At 36.2% G+C, this 15,691-nt stretch overlaps 1 protein-coding gene across 1 annotated transcript in view; it reads left to right on the top strand.

The window, feature by feature from the left end:
* FBXO8 (F-box protein 8) overlaps positions 1-15,691 on the top strand; it is a 39,734-nt gene that overhangs the window by 10,397 nt on the left and 13,646 nt on the right. Inside the window, exons 2-3 of the mRNA XM_010840259.1 lie at positions 5,888-6,224; positions 7,768-7,894. Coding sequence (XP_010838561.1) covers positions 5,896-6,224; positions 7,768-7,894 — 456 coding nt within the window. The 5' untranslated portion in view covers positions 5,888-5,895. The remainder of the gene's footprint in view (positions 1-5,887; positions 6,225-7,767; positions 7,895-15,691) is intronic.

Below are 15,691 nucleotides of genomic sequence, written 5' to 3'. Positions count from 1 at the left end.
CATCAGGGTCTTTTCCAATGAGTCAACTCTTTGCATGAGGTGGCCAAAGTACTGGAGTCTCAGCTTCAGCATCAGTCCTTCCAATGAACACCCAGAACTGATCTCCTTTAGGATGGACTGGTTGGATCTCCTTGCAGTCCAAGGGACTCTCACAAGTCTTCTCCAACACCACAGTTCAAAAAGCATCAATTCTTCGGTGCTCAGCTTTCTTCACAGTCCAACTCTACATCCATACATGACCACTGAAAAAACCATAGCCTTGACTAGACGAACCTTTGTTGCAAAGTAATATCTCTGTTTTTCAATATACTATCTAGGTCGGTCATAACTTTCCTTCCAAGGAGTAAAGGTCTTTTAATTTCATGGCTGCAGTCACCATCTGCAGTGATTTTGGAGCCCCCCAAAATAAATAAAGTCTGACACTGTTTCCACTGTTTCCCCATCTATTTGCCATGAAGTGATGGGACCAGATGTCATGATTTTCGTTTTCTGAATGTTGAGCTTTAAACCAACTTTTTCACTCTCCTCTTTCACTTCCATCAAGAGGCTTTTTAGTTCCTCTTCACTTTCTGCCATAAGGGTGGTGTCATCTGCAGATCTGAAGTTATTGATATTTCTCCCGGCAATCTTGATTCCAGCCCAGCGTTTCTCATGATGTACTCTGCATAGAAATTAAATAAGCAGGGTGACAATATACAGCCTTAACATACTCCTTTTCCTTTTTGGAACCAGTCTGTTGTTCCATGTCCAGTTCTAACTGTTGCTTCCTGACCTGCATATAGGTTTCTCAAGAGGCTTAAACTTAGTGCATATCAAACTCGGTTATTTTCCAATTTCACATGCTTGGATTCCTTAATCAGAAGATTTCTGTTTACAGAAAGGTTGTGAGATTAATAAAAATAATTGGTGCATACCTTTTATCCTGGTAGCTCAGACAGTAAAGAACCTGCCTGCAATGCAGGAGACCTGAGTTCGATCCCTGGGTCAGAAAGGTCACCTGGAGAAGGAATGGCAACCAACTCCAGTATTCTTGCCTGGAGAATTCCATGAACAGAGGAGCATGGCGGGCTACAGACCATGTGGTCACAAAGAGTCAGACAGGACTGCCAGACTAACACTTTTCACCTTTTACTCAGATTCACAAATTTTAAACATTTTGCAACATGCTTTAACATTCTCTCTGTGTGGAGATTGACATTCCTGTTTTTCTGAACCATTTGAGACTAGGTTGTAGATGTTATGCCTTAACAATTCAGTATTTTTCCTAAGAACAAGAATATATTAAAAAGTTCATTTGGGTTTTTCTTTAACATCTAACATTACAAGCTTTTTGGCCAACCCAATATTCTGGCAAAGCCACTACACAGTTATCAAATTCATTAAAGTTAACATTGATGTAAGTATTTTTACCCAATCTTAGGCTGTATATCTAGTTTTTTAGTTATTCCAATAATGTCCTTTATAGCACTTTTTTTCCATATATGATCCAGTCCACACATTGAATTTAGATGTCATGTTTTTCAGTCTCCTTTAGTCTGGAATTATTCCTTTCTTCAGCTTCATGGCATTGGCAATTTTGAAAGAAAAAAAAAAAAAGATTGTAGACTCGGGTTTCTCTGATATTCCTCATGATTAGATAAAGGTTATACATTTTTGGCCAAAATACTGTATAATTGTTATGTCCTTCTCAGGGTCCAGAGGCACATATGTTCAGAGGCAATATGTCTGTTTGTCTCTTATTGATAAAAGTTAAGTTTGAACACTTGGTTAAATACTATCTGATTTCTTAATTTCTTTTTGTAATTAATGAGTAATTTGTAGGGGCAGATACTTTGAGACTCTGTAAACTTTCCATTCTTTATCAAACTCCAGATTCAGCACTCATTGATAATTCTTGCCTGAATTATTTTTTCTATGATTATAGTAAAATGATAATTTTTCTAACTCCTTGTTATTCAGAATTTTACTATAAGGAAGAGCTTTCCTCTCTTCTTTATGTGTTTATTGATCATCAGTGCAGACTCACTCATGGATTCTTCTTTATGTGATAATTGGAGTATCATTCTATAAGTTTTATTACTAAAGTGAAAGTCGTTCAGTAGTTTCAGACTCTTTGCGATCCCATGGACTATGCAGTCCATGGAATTCTCCAGGCCAAAATACTGGAGTGGGTAGCCACTTCTCCAAGGGATCTTCCCAACCCAGGGATTGAACCCAAGTCTCAGGTCTCCCATATTGTAGGCGGATTCTTTACCAGCTGAGCCACAAGGGAAGTCCAAGAATACTGGAGTGGGTAGCCTGTCCCTTCTCCAGCAGATCTTCCTGACCCAGGAATTGAACCAGGGTCTCCTGCACTGTATGCAGATTCTTTACCAACTGAGCTATCAGGGAGCTATTTATTATTGTTTATTATATAGAGAGCTATGTATTACCAAAAGGCTCATCATTTTCGCTCTGTAAAAATATGATTTTGTCAAAACAAATGAGCTAACATTTTAAAATTATCTGTGAAGTGAACTCTGTATGTAATATTTAATACACCAGCCCTTTGAACTGTGTGTATTACTATTATATGTACATTATCACCTTTAATATGACAGAACCAGAGCTTAGACTGCATGTGTGTGTTAGTCGCTCAGTCATGTCCGACTCTTTGTGACCCCATGGAATTTCCCTCTGGAGTGGATTGAAGTGGAGTGGGTTACCATTTCCTTCTCCAGGGGATCTTCCCAACCCAGGGATCAAACTCAAGTCTCCTGCATTGTGGGCAGGCTCTTTACTGTCTGAGCCATAGGGGAAGTAAATTCCCCAGAGTCCTGTAAGTGCTGACCAGTGGAGTCAGGACTTGAACTCAAGTGTCTGTTCAGCATCAGAGTCCTCAATACCATGCTCCCTCTGTGACTTGCTTCACAACTTCTGCAATGGATCTCATGTCTTTTTTAGTTTAATCACTTTTCTGACAGTTCCATCCACATGCCACACACCTGTTACCCTAAGGAAGACTGTGAGTAGGATGGAGCACTGTGGACACCCTTTCCTTTCTCCAAAGGAGAAATTTATGATGTTGATCCTTCTCAAGTGATTTATCATGCTGCGTTCTTCCCCAGAATCCAGAACTGCTTTAAAGGGAAAAAGACATCCCACAATGGTAATTTGCAATATTATTTAGCAGTAGAGGGATAGAAAATGCAGTTTTCTTTGTCTGAATCATGTGTATATGTGCCTCAAACCTCCACCCTCCCCATTAACTTTTTTTTTTTTTAATCCTAAGAACCATCTGCTGGCTTTCCCTCTTTTCTACCTGCTGGATGCTTTCTGAGTTCCTTTATCCAGTGCTCTATTTAAATGATCCCATTTAAGTCCAGAGCCTAGGGAAATCACCCTGATTCTGCGTTCCCTAGCAACATCCCTGAGAAGAATAACAGCTGCCTAACCATATGCCACCATAAAGAGGTAGGGAAGTACATACAAATTGACATTAGATGCCTTAAATCTTGAGACTTCAGACATCATAGTCATCATATTTGATTATTTACCTTTGGTAGTACAAGTGCAAAAGAGAAGAATAAATATAATTATCTAAAATGACAACAGATATACTGTGATGAGCTTAGCAGTCAGTTCAATTTCTAGATATATTCTCGCTAAGATCAGCAGAGAAATGGCTATGATAAAATTTTTTAAGTGTTTATGAGTCATGTCAAAATTAAGCTGTACTTATGTTGTAATATGATAGCATATTTAAACCTTAAGGAAACTTAAAGTTCCTTCCAAATTTTTTGTTGATATTCTGTGCTTTTTTCATTGTTAATTTATTGTCTGTGGTTTTGCTTCTTCAGAATGTCTTATAATTGAAATCACACACACGATGTAGCCTTTTCAGATCAGCTGCTCTTACTTAGTAATATATATTTAAGTTTCTTCTGTGTCTTCTCATACCTCATTTCTTTCTAGCACTAAACATTCCTTTATCTGGATATATCACAGTAAATTTATCCATTCACCTATTCAAGGACAATTTGGTTGCTTACAAGTTTCGGTAATTATGACTAAAGCTACAGGTCCACGTGCAGGTTTTTGTATGGACATGAGTTCTCCACTTATTTGGGTAGATACCAAGGAGCATGAATGCTGAAGCATATGGTAAAAGCATGTTTATTTTTGTAAGAAACTGTCAAAGTGTCTTCCAAAGTGACTGTATTGTTTTGAGTTTCCACATCTTTCCAATATTTGGTGTTATCAGTTTGGTATCTCAATCATTCTAATAGAAAATAAGAATTTAATTATTATAGCTTAAGTACTACTTAGGAACTGCTACCATAATGGTAATATGTGTTATAAAGAGGAAAAGTTACTACCTTTTGTGGTTTCTTTGAAAAAACAAATTTTCCTACATTTAAAAATTATTAATATGTTCCTTCTCTCTATACCTCCCCCTTCCCCCCCCACCCCCCACCTCACCCAATCTCTTTATAGCTTAAGCTTTTGGATTTCCAAGGACGAAGAGTGAAAAATTATCCTGGACTGTTTTTCCTGTTTTAATCAACAAGTAGTCATTATCCAAAAAATAACCAACAATTCAGTAAATATACATGCTTTTTTAAATATTGAAAAAATAGCCTTTGATATTCTTTCAAATTCCATTCAGTTTTCAAATTTATTTGAAATATTTCAATTTTCAAAAATTATTCCTGATAATTTTCAGAATTTCTGGTCACCAATAGTCTGGCGGAGGGGTTGCTTTTTTTATTTTGATTACTACTCTTTATTGTAAACAGCCAATTAAAACAAAGCCATATTTTAAGGTTAGGTCATGCAATGAAATTTAATGATTTTGAACAAAAACCGGTTTCTTCCTCCAAATTTTTAAAACTCATACACATTAGTAGAAAAATTGGGTTTTTAAAACAGGAATATTTTATTTGTAAAAGAGATCTTGGAAATAATTTATGTTAGTTAAAAACACTTCCTGGTTTCATTTTTCTCAATGAATTTATTTGCCCTGGGAAAGTTACTTATTTGCAAAACCAAATGAAATGGAAAGGCTAGACCAGTAGCCTTCTAAATATTTGCATATAAGGAAGTCTGGTATTTGTAACAGATAAAGGTAGAACTGCTCTGGTGGGAGGTGGAGTGGAGGCAAGAGAGACTGGACCACCCCTCCCTTTCTCCTGCCTTTTCCCAGGGACCTCTGAGGAGTCCATAGGACCATATGGAGAAGAACTGGAAAATTGATTTCAAGATTCGTATTTAAAGCAGCAACAGAACCAAATAGTCATCACTGAGCTCTTTATCGTGGAGTTCTAGGTGTCTAATTTATAAGATTTCTGAATTAGACTTCAGGGCCTATGTTACATTTTATTACAGCCTACAACTTAAGAGCAGACTGGCAAGAATTAAACGAAAAGCCTGTTTCACAGCTGTTATGCATCTGGGAATTTGGTTAAAAGGGGCTAGCTTAGCTTAGCCTGGGTTGTGATAAAAAGCAGTGTGTAGGGACCTTTTAAATGAAGTCCTGTGCTCTGATCAGAGTTGTATTTAATACTGGCCCATAAGTCCACATAATTATAATTTTGTAAGAGTCTTTAGGACGTCAGTAACTTTTAAATCTTACCTTGTGAAAAATGATTATGTCACCTGTGGATTTTAAAAGCAGTTAGCAAACTGAGATAAAGGTGATAATCAAACCAAATAGTTCTCCAAATCCAAGTTTCATGCTTACAATGTTCTGACTGTTCTTTGTAATTTGCTATTCTATTTAATATGTTTTTAATGTTAAAACATGTTAATTCTGATAAACTAATGCTTCATGTAGACCTGTAGTACTGCAGGGAAAGGTGGATTACTTTCTTAATAGAGCCTTACTCCATTCTGGCTTTTCTCCCAGGCTTGCAGATGGGTCAGGGGCTGTGGAGAGTGGCCAGAAACCAGCAGCTACAGCAGGAAGGCTACGGTGAGCAAGGCTACCTCAGCAGAGAGCAGAGCAGGAGGGTGGCTGCCAGCAACATGTCTCACACCAGTCATCGCAAACACGTCCAGGGGGGCATCGACATATATCATCTTCTGAAGACAAGAAAGTCTAAAGAACAGGAAGGATTCATTAATTTGGAAATGCTGCCTCCCGAACTAAGCTTTACCATCTTGTCCTACCTGAATGCCACTGACCTCTGCTTAGCTTCCTGCGTTTGGCAGGACCTGGCCAATGATGAACTTCTCTGGCAAGGGTAAGTTCAACTTACCATATTTGACCCAGATATCACCAAGTATAACCTTGCCTAAATGCTTTTTTTTTTTTTTTGGAGGGTGGAGTGCTGCTTTTTTCCATTTTAATATTCCCATCAAACTTAATTTATGGTCCTATATTTAAACTTTGTAAAAAAAAGTTTATTTCTATGCTTATTAGAACAGGATTTAAATCTGGATTGTTCATTTCTAAGAGAAATGCTTCCTTTATGCCTATATCTCTGACTCTTGGATTTTTTTTTCCTTGATAAATTAAAGACTGGATTAGTTTTTGTATTTTAATTTAGGGGAGGTTCTGTTGCTTTTACATAGCTTAGTAATAAAAGTCAAAAGCTATGGGACTAGAGTAAAGAGGCTGCTAAAATGATAATTTTCTAATAAACAAGTTACTAAACTCCCTGTTACAGAATCATCTCATTTGGCTGGGAAAAAAAATGCAATGATATAAATTAACTATGAAGAAGATATTCCCATGTAAAAGTGAATAATCTACCCACTTTCCTCAGAAATTTTGATGTTATAGGCTGAGACAGTAACTTTCTTGTTTTCCTGCAAGCTCTCTCTCTCTCTGTGCGTGTGTGTGTGTAAAAGAGAGAGAAAAGAAGGAAATTTGGAAGTTTGAGTCAAAAATTAATAATACCAGAAAGTGAAACTATAGTATCCATCCAGAATTTTTTCGGAATTGTAACAAAATGAAAGGTTAGCTTTCAAATAATAACCAGTAGCTAATGCCCCTGAACAAAATTGGAAACAAGTGTCCCAATGTGTATTAATAGAAACAGTGTGTTTTCAGGTATTTTAAGTATTACAGATTTTGTAAAAAGTCATGTTTAGCTCTGATAGTAAAGAACCAGTGTTTTAAAGCAATATCCTAACATATACTAATCTTAATGTTGCAACTTTTCATTGAAGTATTAAAGTTACAGCATTACAGTTTCTCCCTCTGCCCAGCAGTTCCCCCACCCCCCACTCAATTATATTTCACAATGGAGCACATAGTTGTTTAATTCTGTTTAGACTCTTGGTTAGTACTGCAAGCTCGAGAGTGAGTTCCTTTGATTCAGATCCTGCCTCTACACAAATTAGCTGTGTGACCATGGGCAGCTTTTTTATGGTGTCTGTGTTTCTTTATCTGTAGTGCCAAATCATAGGATGGTTGTAAAGATTAAGCAAATTAATACTATTAAAATGCTTTGAATAGTGCCTGGTATCTGTTAAGCACTTGGTAAATGTTAGCTGTTATCATTGTCATCATTTATGTTTAACTTCAGTGGGACTCGAATATTACCAATCTTTGTAATTCACATTTATTAAGTGTTGTCAGAATTGCTAAATTGAAGGCGTTTGTCTGTTTTACTCTAGTAAATAAATAAAGCAAGCATAAAATTAAGCAGTTTATACTTCAGAGCTGTAAAATCCAATTTTATATCATTTCATATCACTATTTTATCATGTACATACATCTTTAACTTAGAAGATTCAATCTGGTCATGTTTTCTCATCTGATTTTTATCATACTTACAGGCTGTGTAAATCCACTTGGGGTCACTGTTCCATTTACAACAAGAACCCACCTCTAGGATTTTCTTTCAGAAAATTGTACATGCAGCTGGATGAAGGCAGTCTCACCTTTAATGCCAACCCAGATGAGGTAAGTGAAGAATTTGAACATTTGTAACTGTTGAACTTAATTGCTCCAACATAATAAATTTGCAAGTAAAATTATAAGTCTCTTAACATGACTTTTGAATCACTGTGAAGCCCAGTGTTTGGAGTTATTGCTATATGACTTAGTCATTTCTTTCTCCCTTACTCTGTCAAGTACTAATCTTGCGATCTGTTCACTTTGTATGGCAGCTTCCATGATGCGCATGCAGCCATCACCTACATTTGGTTGAGATACCACTACATTATCAGTTGAGAGCACAAAATATATTCATCAGACTTTACCTGCAGCATTTTCTTCATTTCCTTACTTCCACTTAGTTATGATTATCAGAGGATACAAAGGATATTTTTCTAGTTCGTGACACATCAAAATGTCTTTAAATAATGCCTTTAAAAATCTTAATCCCATGATAACATAGAAACAACTTATAGATTGTTATAAAATTGCGTAATTTTGCATTAATTATCTGATTCTTTTTTTTCTTAAGACAGTAAGCAAACACAAATAAAGAAGAGGGAGAGTGGGAGAATCAAAAAGCACTGCTTGAAATGAATTAATTATTTAATCCTTTCTTAACATATGAGTGATCAAAATGTGAAGATAGTTCTGTCACTGGCTCCCCTTCTCACCTATTCTTATTTCAATATATTCTGGAAAGGTTCAGATTTTTAGAAATGTTTCTTATTCTTATAAATCTAATAGAAATTACGTAACACTCAGAACTATGACTTTTGGGTGGATCATTTAAGTCTTAGCCCCACAAATACAGTAAAGTATATATGTTATAAAGCAAATACGTTATAAAGAACAGATTTGTTCTCTTCTTTCACCACTTTTATTTTCAATGAATAGAAGACATACTTTTAATGAAAGTAGAAGGATTTATTAGAAGTTAAAGTTCAAAGTATACATTTAAAACCAGTATAATATTGATGTTGCCAGTTTAAACAGGTCATATGACTAGTGTTACAATAAGAAATATTTTGCATTAGTATCTTGAGTTAATTGAATGATGATTACTAGAAAATTGAGGCAGAGGGGTATGGTGTTTTACTCTAGATACGTGGGAATCAGGAAAGGCAGCTAGCTATTACAGGCCTGTCTTATTAGGACTAATTTATCAAGTCATACTGGCTCCAGTCATGAATTATGCCAATATTGAGCAAAACTGTCATCCCCAATTCATATCAGTTGCAAATATTACATTATAAGGAAAGTGTAACTCGGTAAGTACTGAGTTGTACCTTTGCAAAGTCAGAAAAGTTGGATATAACTGCTCATATTGATTATGGTAAGTAGTCATTCCTTGCTAAAAGAGTACCATTTTTAAAATAAATTATAAAGCATCCTTTTTATGCAAAAATGAAAATATAGATAGGCCCTTATATACCAGAATATTATATGGGTAGTTTTAAATATCTGAATTGGAAAAGTTAGATGTCAAAATATGTTTCCATCTTTGCAGCTACATATATCAGACTATAGAGTTCTTTTGTACCTCCTCTAGAATATTTGCGGGGGCAGGGGGAGGGGGGCAGAGAAAAGAGGTAAGATTAAAGTCCTCTTTATCTGACAATAAACTATAAAAGTCAAATGTTTGCCTAAAGAGGGGATTCAAGTTACTAATTAAAAATAAGATTTTTAGATCTTCAGATTTTTACTTATCCATCCTACCTCCCATTGTTATTGAGAGTTGGCTGTATTTTCTTTCTTTTACTCCCTGGCCTGATTCAAAGATATCCTGGAGCATTCCAGAAGTATTGAATTCACTGTTCTGAAAGGGGCACTTACTGTTGTCGGGCAGCATGGAACTAAACCATTCAAAGTGACTTTGGTTCCAGAATTCTGCTTCTGTGCTTTTATGAACATCACCCAGGCTCTCAGCAAGCAGCTGTGGCCTAATGACAAAATAGAATTCTCTCTTTACCAGAGTACCCTTAGGACATAAGTAGGCATGGAAGGACACTGAAGTATACTTGTAGGTGCAGGGAAATGAGGAGAAGTATTTTAATTAATATTCCACACTTGCTTTCATTGACTGATAAATAATCAATGTCAGTTTGGTTGCTTAACCAACCAAAATATAATCAAAAGATCATCCTAGTAAATGTTTTTATACAGAACTCACCTACATGAGTCATATTTCAGCCAGGTCTTAGAATGACTCTTGCCATGATTTTTTAGTGCTAGCAATCAGAAAGTACCTATGTAGGTTGATTATTTTTCCCCCTCACTGGAGCACTGTCATCAGATGTGTTATTTGGGTTTATTTAAGCCTGAGAAGTAAACTAATTACGTTTGATGTTATGTTTAAATGTAAGCGGTGTTTATTTTAAGTACCTGAGATAAGATGTATATAATTGTTCAATATTGTAATAAATCTACTTTTCCATAATTTCTAGTTCTGTACTTAACATTTTGATAGCAAGCATCATTAAAATATTATAAAAATAAGAATACTTACAGCCACAGGGAGCAAGATTCTCCAAAGGACATCGTTCATGTCACGGATATGGGTAACCAAACTCCACAGCAGCTGCTGGCAGTGGCTCATGGGGTGGGGGAGAACTTCTGCACAGTCTGTGGTACGATTGTCTAGCACGCTGCTGTTATATGCATGATGTTGTGATCTCAGCTGTTTGAAAGTCTTGATCTTGTGCATGAGCTTGTGTACCTTGTGGCAGGTGACCACATTCTAGTAAAGGAATGTGCTAAAAACCATCTGTTTACATTAGGCCATATTTCCCCTGCATGTACAAGTTACGTGTGTGATTTTATTCCCCAGCATTATTATAATAAAGTAATTTTACGTATCAACCAGTAACTTATTCCATTGAGTAATAAATGTTTTCTTGACAGTTATTTGTAAATTTAAAGGATGAAATTGGTAGTGAACATGGTTTAACTTTATAGGCTTATTTTTGTTTCTATATATGTTTATAAATTTTTAAAATAATATCCTCAGTAAAGTGAAGTCGCTCAGTCGTGTCCAACTCTTTGCGACCCCATGGACTGTAGCCCACCAGGCTTCTCTGTCCATGGAATTTTCCAGGCAAGAGTACTGGAGTGGATTGCCATTTCCTTCTCCAGGGGACCTTCCTGACCCAGGGATCAAACCCGGGTCTCCTGCGTTGCTGCTGCTGCTAAGTCGCGTCAGTCGTGTCCGACTCTGTGCGACCGCATAGATGGCAGCCCAACAGTTGCAGGCAGACGCTTTACCGTCTGAGCCATCAGGGAAGCACCAGTATCCTCACTGGGGTCAGGTAAAGAAGATTTTTTAAACACTGTATAAACACATTTTTCCTGTGTTCATGTAGAAAGAGCCACATGCATACAATTATGTGTATTTTATAAGACAGATCTGGGATAAAATCTATTATGAGAAACATTTTAAATTTTACCTAAGCATATATTTAGATGTAAATGTGTAAGCAAATTATTTTCAAGGGATCATCTTTTTGTTGTTGGACCAGCTAAAATACAAACAGGAAATTTGGAGGAGTTCTCCATTATAGAAAAGGACTTGGGTGTTTGTATTCAATTTTTACATTGTCTTATATATAAAATCTTACTTTTTTGGTCCAATATTCAGCACCAAAATGTTCACTGCCATGACTTCATACCATAGAAGCAATGATGAACAGTAACTATTTTCCTGGAGGTAGAAAACTCTGATATCATCAGAAAGTGCACATTTCCCAAATGTATTTTTTGGAATAATTATTCCATAAGATAATGGACGTAGTCAAAAGATTTCCCAAGTCTAATAAATTTGATCATGATAAGTTACAGTTAGTTGGCTTATTTAAAGAATAACTTTTCAAAGCCTTTATAATATATTGATTCCCATTGTGAATATCTAAGAAGAAAGTGTTGTGAGTGAGTTTATTTGTCGTAGTCTCTTTTTGGCGAGGTGGGGTGGAGGGCTATAAAGTAACATTCTGGGGAACACATTCTGAGGTATGCTAGGGTAGATTATCTGTAGTCTTACTCTGTGTGAATGTGTTTCTAAATGAATTAAATAAATCTGGATTAAATAGTGGAAATACTCTTATTCACTGACAGCTATATGATGTTTATTTTACCTATAATCTCCTTTCCTATTTAAAAGTCTATGGATCTATAATTTTTTGTTCTCTTTCCTTTGGTCTGATAGTATTAATTACAAAAAAAAAATAATAAAACAGAGTTGAGTCTAGACAACCAAGAGCTTTATTCATGTTCTATATTTTGATTGTAGTCAAACATGTTAAGTTTGGAAAATAAGGGTAGGACATCAAACCTGATAGCAATATTGTATTCAAATAACAACCTGTAGACACTGATTAAGTATTTGTATCACTAACTTGGAGCAGATCATTCATCAACATATCCTTGGTGTCTCATTCTCTACACTAACTCTATTAAATCTCCTGCACCAGGGGTATTCCCAGGGAAGATTGACAGGCCACAAAAGATGCTTTTTAGTTTGGCAAATGTACTGCTTTTGGGGGTTTTATCCCAGCTCTCCAGGCCTTGAAGTTTGACTTTATCTTTCCACTGAAGTTAGATCAGTCTCTCAGGAATAAACTTAAGCCATATAGTAGAACCTGAGCCAGTTTGACAGTCAGATGGGTGTACTTTAAACAGTGCCTCATAGCACAGAGAGAGAATGCTTAAGCTCTTAGCTAATGTCACAAACTAAAATATGTCTAGGAATGATTGGGTCCTCACTCCCCTTCACTGTCCTGCTCTACTCAGTACCACATTTTATAATGTACCTGTAGTACCCACTTTCCCTGTGTGGTTCATCTAGGTGTTTTTGGCTTGAAAGAACAAAGAACCTAATAATGGTTTAAGCCGGATAAATTTATTTGCTTCAGAAGACACCCAGAATGGGTATCCCAAAGTTGTTTCAGTAATACAGTGGGAGCTCAATGTGTTGACTGGCTACCACTACTCAAGGCATCACATTCTCATATGAAAGTACCCTCAGCACAAAGATCAGCGGCAAACTCCTCATATTCCTTATGCTGATTAAGGAGAAAAAATTCTTTTCTGGAGCCTTCAGTATGCTTCTGCTCATTTCTTATGACCCAAACTGAATCACATGAACGCCTCTAGACCAGTGGAGAACAGAAGAGAAAGGGTTATGCTATTGGCTTAGACTTAACATGACTTAGCAACTGTGGCTGACATGCTAGAAGCAGTGAAAGAGCAAAACGGCCTTTGAGCAGGCTTCCAAGAGTCTGCAGCACTGTTTTCACTAGTGAGCCACTCGAAAAATGTGTGATTCTACTTCTCTTGTTCCTGGGGCTCTGCTGGTTTAGAGACATTAATAGTCAAGGCAAGAGTATTGACACCAGAGGCACAACAATGCAGATTGCTGGCAGAGACCACCCTCTCGCTGTTTTAGGTCCTCCTGCCACTGAACAAATAGACCTAAAGGGAGGAAGAAAAGGTATAAGCGTAGGTAATTATTCTGTGGTTGAAGTGACTATACTTGATTACCAGAAGGCAATAGTTACTGCTACACAGTGTGGAAAAACAAAAGAATATAAGCGGAACTCAGGAGATGTCTAGAGTTCCTTCCAGTTCCACTATATTCTATTGTGAAAGTTATTTTTTAAAAAATCCCTGTAGTCCTATATGGGTAGGATTTAAATCCCATCACTTAGATACCTCACTAGATAAAGACCCTCAACAGCCGAGAGCCCAGCTCCATTCCTCAGGAGTTGAGTATAGATTATCCCAAGCTAATCATGTTGCTTTCATTCCCTTTGGCTTCCATGACATCCATGTAGTCCAGTGCCAATCTATGAGACTGGAAGAAAGAATACTGTGTGCTGTATGTACACGTGTGTACTTCTGGGCATGGGTGTGTAGCAATGTAGTGATAGAAATACCTCTGACCTCCTTGCAGCCATGTAGGTTGTTAACACACCCAGACAGACACACTGGAAAGAAAGAATTGGGTCTGTGTTCCGTGTGTGAGCCTAAAAATCCTAGAGCCTTAGTAATTTGGGACTTCTTATACAAGGCAATAAATCACTGGACATTTTTTGAATTGAGGTTCCTGCTTTTTGTAGTTAAAACATACTAATGCTACATAATCATTATCACCCAAACTCATAGGAGTTTGACATGTAATTCTGAACCAAGTTTTTCAGAAAAATAGACATTGCTGGTTCTCATTAGCAAATTAATTTTATCTCCAGTTTGCTGATGAGAGTTTATTTAGAGCAAAAAGAACTTGTTGACAATGAGAGGAATCCCTTACCAAATATACCTTCTCTATAAAATATATATACTCAAAAGACCTAAAATGCTCTCATTCATTAGCAAAATCCCTTTACCTTGATCATTGTTAGAGTCAAAGTACAAAAAAACTCTGCCTCTCAGACACTGAATATTAATTAATCTCTGTCTAGATAACTTAATAACCTTCTACCTGGTACAGCTAGTCAAGTCATACTAAACTTAGTCACACATAACTAAACATTTAGTCATACTAAACATTAAAACTCTCTTAAGGTCAACATGATGTATATGTCAGTATGTGCATATGTATGTATGTTTCTGTTTCAATCTGATCTATTATGTGTTGGTTTTGTCTGGTGTCTGCTAGATCAACTTTATTTTACACTTCGCCCTGACCATACTGTATCTTTGACCATCCTCCCATACCCTCCCCTGTCTCCAAGTCATTCCCTCACGTGGTTTAGAATCAGTCCGTAGAAGGACACTTAGAGACTTGGCATAAACCTTTCAGAAGCTTCAGAGAAAATTAGTTTTCCAGGACCCTTTCTAGTCTGTATCTAATTGAAAAAGATTCAGGACTAGAGTATTCCACAGTTTATTCATCACCCAAACCACCTGATGGGCTTTGCTTTTGCTTTCCTCTGTATGTTATAGGAAACACTAATTTGCTACTGGAGTAAAAGCATACTGAAATTAATGCACAGTGTACTGAGAACTAAGAACTAGAGGAAAGAATAAAATTAGTATATTTTAATTATAATATTTTTGACACCACAGCACTAATACTTCATATTTTAAAATAGGAAATGCTAAAAATGAGGGAGATTTTTTCTTTGTATGAATTTTGTTACCAATTTAGATAAATGTTCCTAGAAACTTTGCAGTATTGTATTTATATTTTAAATACATTTCCAAGAAAATTCTGTTTGCCTTTTATTTCCTTATTATACCCTATCCGACCACCTTGACACCTCTCCAGTGTTCTTCTTTATCTGATGTAACCAGTTTCACTGAAACTTGACATCGCTTTCTAGATTTAAGTTCTCAGCTTTACCATCAGAAGTAGTTGTCTCCCCTGAATGTCTTTCCTGAATTTGAAATTGTTGCTACCAATGTCACAGTAGATGTCACTCAAATATGACTGCTTTATCAGAAATTGAAAAGATAGTATTTCCTCAATTATTGGATGTCATCAGTTGCACACCATCTATCAATTTAATTGCAGCTTTGAAATATGGAAGTATTAAAGACACACTATGCATTTTCAACCAGCTAGTTGTGGTGTACATTTAGCCATAAGATTATGTAACATTTTTCCCTTTCATAAGATTTTTAAAGATACCTTCTATATAATAAAAGTCTTAAGATCTTTCTGAACCACTTATTAGCAGTTAAATATATCATTAGAATGACATGTCACTTTTTATTTTTGGAATAGTGATTTCAACCTTTATGAGTTTATAATTTGAGGTGTTTATGGTGCACCTATCTAATTCATAGGTTTTAGATACTTTTTTTTTCTTTTTTATGTTACGATTG

The sequence above is a fragment of the Bison bison genome, unplaced genomic scaffold (genome assembly GCF_000754665.1).
Source record: "Bison bison bison isolate TAMUID 2011002044 unplaced genomic scaffold, Bison_UMD1.0 scf7180017864143, whole genome shotgun sequence".
Lineage (NCBI taxonomy): Eukaryota > Metazoa > Chordata > Mammalia > Artiodactyla > Bovidae > Bison > Bison bison.
This window is presented reverse-complemented; position numbering and strand designations above follow the sequence as displayed.